Raw genomic sequence first — 9,265 nt, forward strand, 5'->3', positions numbered from 1 at the left:
AGTCAACTGAAGCTGATGAGGAAAGCAGAAGGAGGCGCGGAAAAATGACAAAACACTGAACTCATTCCGCAGCTGGTGATAAAAACACCATTCGCCTTTCCTCAATAAATGGGCACACCTTTAACTCAAACAGCTTTTTCAGCCAGTTGTTGAAGTGCACAACTTTTCCTTTGGGGATTTTTGTAATGCTTTGACATACAAGTTCATGTAGTATAAAAAAAACAGATGGCAAGAACCAGCTCACATATTTAGAAAAAAATGACTTTTATTTATTGCAAATAAATGCCCCTCTCCCCATAAATGTTAATGATCGCTTTCAAGTTCAACACACACTCTTCACATTTTATAGCACGACACAGTTAAGTGCGTTAGTTGTTGCAGAATTTAAGTACAAACCAAAAAAAAAAAAAAAAACCCAAATCAGCCTGATTCTGATATTATCTATTGCCAGCAGAGAGAGGTAGCACTCTGTGTCATGACTGAGGACAGAGTCTCTTTCACTCAGTCTCTCACATTGAAATTACAGCAGGAGATGAGACTAGGACCATGTCCACTGCTCTTATGGAGTCTACTTGAGCTCTCCACAGTCTGTGATAGTGATCCTCTTGGAGGTTCGCCCAGACCGTGAACCGAAAGACTCCACTTTCTTGACCACGTCCAATCCCTCCTTCACGCTGCCAAAGACAACATGCCTGCCATCCAGCCTGAATGAAGAAAGACGACGTTTATTATCACTGCCACAGACAGTGAGACGATCCGCGATGCACCCAACTGGGCCTAACTTGTGGCTTTTTGTTGGGTGATGCCACTATTTCGGCAATTACTGTGCTATTTTAGGCCTTTTATAAATCTTCACATTTCTTTTCTCCAACGCCAAAACATAAGAATTCACTGCTTCCACCAAGAATTTTATTCTCAAGAGGGTGAGGGAAAAACCCTCCTCTGAAACAGCATTTTAACAATAATAGGACACATATTAAAAAAATTTAAAATAACAAAAGCATTCCAAAAGTAGCAGATTTTAAAGGCTGGGTGGTGTATCAACTGCATGAGCTCTCTGGGACAGATTACTATTTTTACTATATTATTAATTATTTTCTTTATCAGAGTGTGAGCGTAAGAGTGAGGAGCCTGGGCTGTAAAACCTCTGGCAGTGGATTTCTGTCCGGATTCCTGTTAAGTTGCCGTACATCCTACTTTTAAGTTAAAATAGGTAAGCAAACATCATTACTAAAGCTAAAATATATGAAAACTGCTTCAGAGTAAGTATTATCTTTTTGTGTGGTTTGAGACTCACAGTTTTAATGTTAGCAGTGTCCGAGCTCCACACTGCCACCATCACTGGTTACTTTGCCCGGTCACAGTTAAAATCACAGACATTCCTTCTGTTTATCATCCTTCAAAATCCTTAGTTATGTGGTTCTGTTTGTGATGTTTTGGCATAATTAAAAAGGAAAAATTCATATTTAAATCTTCCAGAAACAACAGCATATTTGATGACCTTTACTTTGAAAAGGCAAATCTGTCAATGCCTCCACATTCATAATGCATATTTTGGAGGGTTACACTGTTGAAATGTGAGCAAAAAGTTGTTTGGTGAATCTGAGACTGTGTGTTACAATATTGTGTATATGATATTGATTATTAATTAGTCTGTTTTTTTCAGTTATGTCATTTAACAGGGTGTGCAGTTTCCCATACATCTAATTAACAGAGCTTTGTACAGATATCTCTAAAGGCAAGCCAGTAACAGACATTCATTTAATCCAAGAAATGCATAAGAATAAATACATTACACTTACATCAACCTCTATAATGTTGTGTTTGTCAGTACATACCATTCTGTTTTAGAGGTGCAGATAAAGAACTGGGATCCGTTGGTGTTGGGTCCAGCATTGGCCATAGACAAGATTCCTACAGTGCAACAAGTTCAGATTCAGTTTGATCAAAATAACAAAATGTTAACTTAGAACATGTTTTCACCTGAGCTTTTACAGAATGGGGTCAATAGTCCCAAATCTATACAACAGCTCACTATGATGCAAGGATCAAATATTTACAAAAAAAAACATTTCAAATATTATGGCCAATTTAAGGAAACTTCTGTCATCACTGTAACCACACCAACTCCACTATTGCTCTTATTTGAATACTAGTTGCACAATGCTGCCACCTGGTGGTGAAAGTGAAAAGAATCATGTCACACTGAGGAGCAGGTTGGAAAAGATTAATTTCCATTTCCAAAATAAGGAATAACAATATGACAAAGAGGAACTGATGTATAAAAAAATATAACTTTTAAATGATTCTCAATATATTTTCAGTGCTGCCATATATCCATGTTACTGATTCCTCCCACGTCTGCCATTCTTTATTTTTGGCTCAGTGTTCACCAGCCTGGTTTCAAGCACTTCACTGCGAAGACGAACAACTAACAGTTATTCATGCATCATGCATTTGCGCTGTCCTGTGGTATCACACTGTGCTGTGCATGTTAAATCTAATTATACTCTGTAGTTATCTATCAAGTGGACTGTCTTCTTCCTGCACTTCATGTAGCTCTGCCCTGGACTACGGTCCCAAAGGAACTTTAATTTGTTCGAATGAATAACAAGCAGACTTGGCTTGAACAGTGGGATGTAGAATAATTACCAGGTCCAGTATGCTTCAGTTTGAAGTTCTCATCAGGAAACTTCCATCCATAGATTGACTTCCCTCCAGTTCCATTGTGGTTTGTGAAATCGCCACCCTAAACACACAAAGCACATTGATGTAATTACACCACAGCAACACGCTGGAGAATTACAGGACACGGGAGAGAGAAAACGAGAAGCCTACCTGGCACATGAACTGAGGGATCACTCTGTGGAAAATTGATCCCTTGTAACCGAAACCATGTTCCCCTGTGCACAGGGCCCTGAAGTTTTCTATCAAAGAGAGTTTGTGTCAGATTCTCCAGTCCACAATCCACACTGGACAGTGAATACTCAATGTACAGCTACCTCCTTCTTAATAGGTCCGTCAAGTAGTTAGTTATTGGGTCCTTGGTAATCACAACCCATTATTTCTTTTGTTCTTGTTCTTCTGTGTTTTTTAACTAGGTATTAAATCAGACGTCAAGACTGAAAGTTAGCACTGAAAGCCAGGGTGACTCATAGTTTTATTTACTTCATGTTGGCTGCTCGTGTTTAGACATTTCATGTTTAGATTATACCAAAACTCAAGCATTGCATCAGCACTAGTGTTGAAAAAAAAAAAAAATCTGGCACCCAGATGAAACTCATCATTAATGGAACCCATTCTTCCCTCTATCAGTGTTTCCCATGGTGCCACACAGCCCCAAAGCAGAATATTTCCAACCCAGTGCTTAACTAATTGAAAAGGGCAGGTTAATATGTACAGACTTGCCCAAGTTTTTGCATGTGCCAATTTTTTTAAGTTGGGGTTAGTTTGTTTTGCCTGCTTGACCACCATTGTTCAGTCATTATCTTGCATGATTCTTGATAAATGAAGATTAAGGTTTCTTATAAGCTCTAGTTATCAGCCTCTGGTTCTAGCTTGTATCAGTTTGCTGGTCTTTGATATGACGACTTTAGAAAAAAAATCATCGCTTACCTGCCGTTTTTGGCACAACTTCGGCGTTGAGCTGCAAAAGAAAATTAAACTGCTTGAGGTCACAATGTGAACAGGTTGTTCCCTGGAAAACTGTGGCTCAAATACTGACTGTAAATGCTACCGAATGGACTTCCGGCTAGTTTGATGTGTATAACAGTTAAAAGCAAACATTAACATACTGAAAGTAAATGCCTTGTTGATTTTAATCCGCTCACCTCAAATGTTACTCTGCCCAGAGGCTCGTTGTCTGCAGCAATGTCAAAGAAAACCATCGGGTTGTTGTTAGCACCAGCCGGGCCGCTGCTGCACAAACGTGCCGCGGTAAACGCCAGAGAACATAACTTTATCCTGTTTGATAAAATTAACATCTTTCAAGGCTAATGTGGCTCAGTCGTTGCGCTCAGGTCAGCAAGGAGACAGAAGTCACGCTTACATATGTGGGAAACGAGGAAGTTTTTTCTTACGCAACCGGAAACACATATTCTCAAATCTCGCGAGATTAAACCTGATTGTGATTGTTGTTAAGTTTTCTACCACTAGACTGGTTTTTATGGCGTTAGACCAGGCTCGAAAAACGTTTGATAAATGAATGTCAAGTTACTTAACTCGCATGACACGCTGCACAAATAAATGCGGAGTGATTTATATCTATATACAGTATCAGTCAAAAGTTTGGACTGACTGTTGGGCTACTCGATCTGTATCTGTGCCTCTAATTCACAACTCATATCACTTGTGCGTCAACTTAGAATTTTTCTATTCACATATATTTGTGAATCTCAACCTATTTGTGTGGATCCTTCTGAGACAGCATGAATCCACTGACTCCACCTGCCTTCTGTCAACAGTCTGACTGCTGCTGCTGCTGCTGGTGGTGGTACACTGGTGGGAATGTTTTCTTGGCACACTAAGCACCAATCAATCATGGTTTGAATGCCTCAGCCTGTCTGAGTATGTTAGCTGACCATGTGCATCCCTTTATGGACACAATTTACCATCTTCATCGGGTATTAACATCTTGTGGGATCCACGCCGTTATGAACTACGGCCGTTAAGGCATACCCAGGATTAGTATGATGTACTCAATAAAGTGCTCAGGAAGCGTATAATGGACGGGTTCAACTAAAATACTGTGAGAGAATTTGAGATTGAAAATTACTCCTTTTGCATCGATGGTGTTGAAGTTTGTTCAAATATCCACTAGGCTATATGCATGAGAGTGGAAAATGTAGTTTGAGCAGTGTAACCTTTTTTTTTTTGAAACTTTTGCTGCTTTCTAAGTCTACAAGAGTCATTTTTTTCCACTTATCTTTTTAATTTCTTCTTTTATTTTCTCATTTCCTCCATCACAAATTGCATAACAAGTGCTGAATGTAATTCCTCAGAGCAGGACTACAAATCTCATCTCCCTCATTCTGCTGTGTTAATTAATGTGGGCTCATATCTTTTCCACATAAGGTCAAGCTGACCTTAAGCTATGTTAATCAAAATGGGGATGAAAATTTGATACTCATAATTTGCACCTTCTGCTTGGGTAAACAGCCCGTGGGAGTTAGGCAGGCCTAATCGTCAGACTGTGACGCAAGTGCACAAAAGAAAGGACCACAGTGACATACAGGTATCATCTGAATACATATTTATTAGATAAATATTAGGTTGTCACATCATCTAACTACATACAGTTCTGCAAGACTAAAAATCACAATTAGTTCCTTTTTCTGACCAGTTTAGAATATGAAATGATTGTACATACAATGTACAAACATAGAGACAATGGCCACATTGCATGAATCACCTTAGATTGTATCATTTTTCCAACTGTTCATGATATCAAAAATTGTACAAACTATGGATTTGGTTACAATCTTCTGGACCCGTCCCTCCCACCTCCTTTCTCCTACCCCACCAAGCGATTTTCTTTGTAACCTTGTTTTTTTTTTTTTTTTTTTTTTTTTTTTTTTAAGCTTTAGCACCTCAAGAGTATGCAGGTGACAGACTAGAACACTTAGGCTAAATATTACATGTAAAACATAGCTGTCCCAGTTCCCCTAACAAAAGAGGTGAAAGTATATTACAGAGGGGGGAACAAAATGCTGAGATACCCACAGACACTAACTAACAAGTTTCATTTTCCATATTCAGCCACTTCCAGTAGAGGGGTTGCAAGCTTTTTATTATTCTGAAGAAACAATGCACATTCCCAGGGAAAATGAATACATTTCTGTTCACATGTCTCTATAGTCATTTACATATATACAGGCATTCTTGGGACGTTTGACCTAGCCTTGCCCTCAACATCCTTTTCAGGCCAGAACGATAAACGTGCCCTTCCTCGCTGTATTTTTTTAGTTTTTATTTTCCTTTTTTTTTCCTTTTTTTTTTTTAAACAACTTCCCCCAGAAAATGGCCTTTATTGTGATTGTGCAACTACAGATTTGGGGTGCTGCCTAATACACCAAATTGGCTGACAGAACAAAAGCTGAAATGATAATGACTTCCATGGGATTGATCAATAGTTTCAATTCAGAATGTAGAAAATGAAAATGAAGCAGTGAAGTGTTAAAAGACTTGATTCGATGTTTTGCTTGTGACTTAAATATGAAACGACATGTCAGTGTGCTGAATTGGAACAAATAATATTTCTTAAATGACGTTTAAAATAATGTTTACACAAAACCAGGGTGGTTAATTTAGCACAATGCTACAGTTGAAAGAAATTGGATTTCTAGCCTTACAGATTAATAAGAAAACCAGTACAAAATAATTTACCAAAAACAAAAAGGGGATAAAAATGTATATGGTCTCGTGCTTTCAAAAAAGCCACATTTTTCTATAACAAAAATATAAACAATATCATGAATTTCTTTAAAATATGGTTGTGATATATCTTTAAAATACCACTGTGTATTGACAATTAGCAACAATTATGATATTCACATAGCTCACTAATTACACTGAAAGCCAGCTGATACCACATCTTTTTGAAACCATTACTGTTCAGATAATCACCGATAAAAATGTTAACATAAATTGATGAGCAGACAACATTGATCATTATCAATCAAATACATCTGAGCGTGAAAGGAAATATTGCTTCAAACCGAGCTTGACATCTGAAAATCGGAGTGATGCTACACAATCACCTTGAGCTGACGCAAGGAAGGAGACCGGTTAAAAATAGGGACACCTGTCTTTTCTAAAGGACAGGTGCGGGACAGAGTAGACTGGGAGGAAAGTGACTAGAAAGCACGGTGACCTGCAGGAAAATAGCTTATGAGACGTTCGGACTGGCCTCCCCGCAGCGAGGAGGCGAGACAGCTGTCGGATGCTGGTTACAAACAAAGTCAGTGGTCAGATGGGAGTTTGGGAGCGTATGTGGTTACGTTGGACGACTAATGATCAAAGGACAAACATTATCAAGATGATACAAAAATATTCACAATGATATTTACAGTACAATAGCATTTCTTAAAAAATAATACATTTGCATACTGAACAGCACTCTTCTCAAAAAGTGAAATTGAAAACAAATGTGGCAAAAGGTTTGCACCAATACTGCTTTAAAAACCACTTCTTGAACAGTAGTGATGGATAAACTGTATTTGTCCTCCCCTATATCTTTGAAATCAATATTACTTCCCATCACACCAATAGAAACACACACACACTCAGACACACTCACATGCACACACTCGCACACACATGCACACACTCTCACACAGGACCAAGCAAACACAAACATCTCCATTCTCATCCCTCCAACTTTGGTGATGTTGAGCAGTTTCCCAAAAGATTCATGGATAGTTTAATTATGCAGCAACAAAAAACAAACAAACAAAGAACAAAAACAAAAAAAAGGAAAAAACAAACAAACAAAAACATAATACAGTATATCCAGCAAATACATGATAAATGTATTGCTGATATCAGCATTATCCCTTCAGTGTTAGTGTTAAATAAATCATACTAAATCTGACAGAAATCAAAAACAAACGTACAAACAAAAGAGCCGTGGAAACAGCAACTTATAAAAACCACACTATCTTTTTTTTTTTTTTTTACCACTTGGAACAGCACTAGACAAGGGCTTGGCACACATGCACTTTGTAGACTACTTAAACAGCACATCATTTAACAGGGAAAGAGATGCAACTTTGCAAAAATGCTGACACGAGCGACACTGGGGCTCATGCAGAGCAGACGGCATGGAAGGAGTTGTAGCAGGAAGCGATAAACGCAGCAGGATCAACACAGGAACCCCAATCTCTCGTATTGTACCTTTCATTTCCATTAAAATCACTCCTCTGTACAGGAGGATGGTAACTTTACAACATGTATAAGTAAGCATATGCTATTCTTATTATGTAATATAAACTTTTTTTGTTTTGTTTTAGTGGGGCCAAAATCTCCGTTCCAGCTGTTAACCCTTAGAGGACTGAAAAGCAGGCAAATCTCTTTTTGACAAAAATATGTATGTATCACAATTGTAGACAAAGTGGAAGCCGATTATTCCCAAAAGATTTTTTATATGTTGGCAGAAGAGCAAAAAATCTTTAAAAAAACATTTTGTCAAGGACAGACATACACAGATCCAACTGATCTTTTTTCTTTTCGTAAAGACAGATAATTCTGTTTTTTGCATTGCCAAAATCTCTTGTGCTTTTAAATGATGTGTGGTGGACAAAACAGTGCGACTAACCAGACCAGTCGGGGAATGGAGCTGTGACACCAGGAAGCTGTGGCCTCTCAGATTGGAATAACAATATGGACATAACGCACACTGGCCAGATAGCGCAGGTTTTTTTCAGTTATTTTTCAGTTATTTTATTTTTTTGCGTTTTTTTTACAGTTAATTCCTTTTTCTTCTCAAAAGGAAACAAAACATGAATAAAAAATGCTACAACACGTTTCTAATGTGCACACATACACCTGTGTGTGGCGTAAAAAAAATCAACTGAGTATAGCTGCACAGTTCAAAAGGTATCGCCACGGGCTGAGCATCCCGCTGTGTCTTTGAGTTTTAACCTCTTTCAGTCAATCTGCGCTGGCGAATGAAAACTGTACAAGAGGAAGAAGAGAAAGGGAGTGCATCTTTGTGTTTATCAAGTACTGAGTGACCGCCCTGGGTTCTCAGGGAAACTGCAGGCAGTCAGAAAAGTTTATGTGTGTCTGAATCGCCTCAGTTATTTTCGAAGAGCGATAGAAGGTCATCGTTGCTATTGCTGGGGAGGTCTGGGGGATCCAGGTACGACAACAGCTCATCTGGGTTTGCGAGTTCCGGGAGAAGCTGTGAAGAAGAAGGAATGATAACAAAACTTTGGTCAGGGATTCAAGTGAACACAGGTTACTAAAGATTGGCTCTCAAACTATCTGCTTTGTGTTGGGACTCACGTCTAAAGATGGCTCGGGCATGTCCGACCCTGCTTGGCTGTCCAAACTGCTGGAGGGGTTGAAGGCCAGGTCGCCGTGGGGATGGTTGTTGGGGCCGGGCTGCTGCTGTTGCTGTTGCTGAGGAGGTGGAGCTTGTCGCGAGGGCTGCGGAGGCCCGCTGTGGTGTAGCTGCTGCCCTGATTGGCTCCCAGGGTGTGGAGACGCATGTAAGCTCTGCTGCAATGGACCATGCGATTGGTCATTGCCGGCAGAGTGAGGT

At 39.2% G+C, this 9,265-nt stretch overlaps 2 protein-coding genes across 2 annotated transcripts in view; both read right to left on the bottom strand.

Moving 5' to 3' along the window:
- Positions 1-247: 247 nt before the first annotated feature.
- LOC111657076 (peptidyl-prolyl cis-trans isomerase A-like) lies at positions 248-4,073 on the bottom strand. The gene is made up of 6 exons (XM_023409052.2): positions 3,831-4,073; positions 3,616-3,646; positions 2,839-2,927; positions 2,653-2,749; positions 1,839-1,914; positions 248-704 (listed from the first exon to the last, which is right to left on the bottom strand). Exons 1-6 carry the CDS (start codon positions 3,981-3,983, stop codon positions 569-571), a joined length of 582 nt encoding a protein of 193 aa, XP_023264820.1. The 5' UTR covers positions 3,984-4,073; the 3' UTR covers positions 248-568.
- Positions 4,074-5,234: 1,161 nt separating this feature from the next.
- Positions 5,235-9,265, bottom strand: part of LOC111657108 (zinc finger MIZ domain-containing protein 1-like) — a gene marked incomplete at its 5' end in the record, with an annotated part of 10,617 nt that continues 6,586 nt past the window's right edge. Inside the window, 2 exons of the mRNA XM_023409103.2 lie at positions 5,235-8,902; positions 9,007-9,260. Of these exons, the coding sequence (XP_023264871.1) occupies positions 8,795-8,902; positions 9,007-9,260 (362 nt within the window). The remainder of the gene's footprint in view (positions 8,903-9,006; positions 9,261-9,265) is intronic.

The sequence above is a fragment of the Seriola lalandi genome, unplaced genomic scaffold, assembly GCF_002814215.2.
Source record: "Seriola lalandi dorsalis isolate HSWRI2012SDOR001 ecotype SW California unplaced genomic scaffold, Sedor1 jcf7180002054383, whole genome shotgun sequence".
Taxonomy (NCBI): domain Eukaryota; kingdom Metazoa; phylum Chordata; class Actinopteri; order Carangiformes; family Carangidae; genus Seriola; species Seriola lalandi.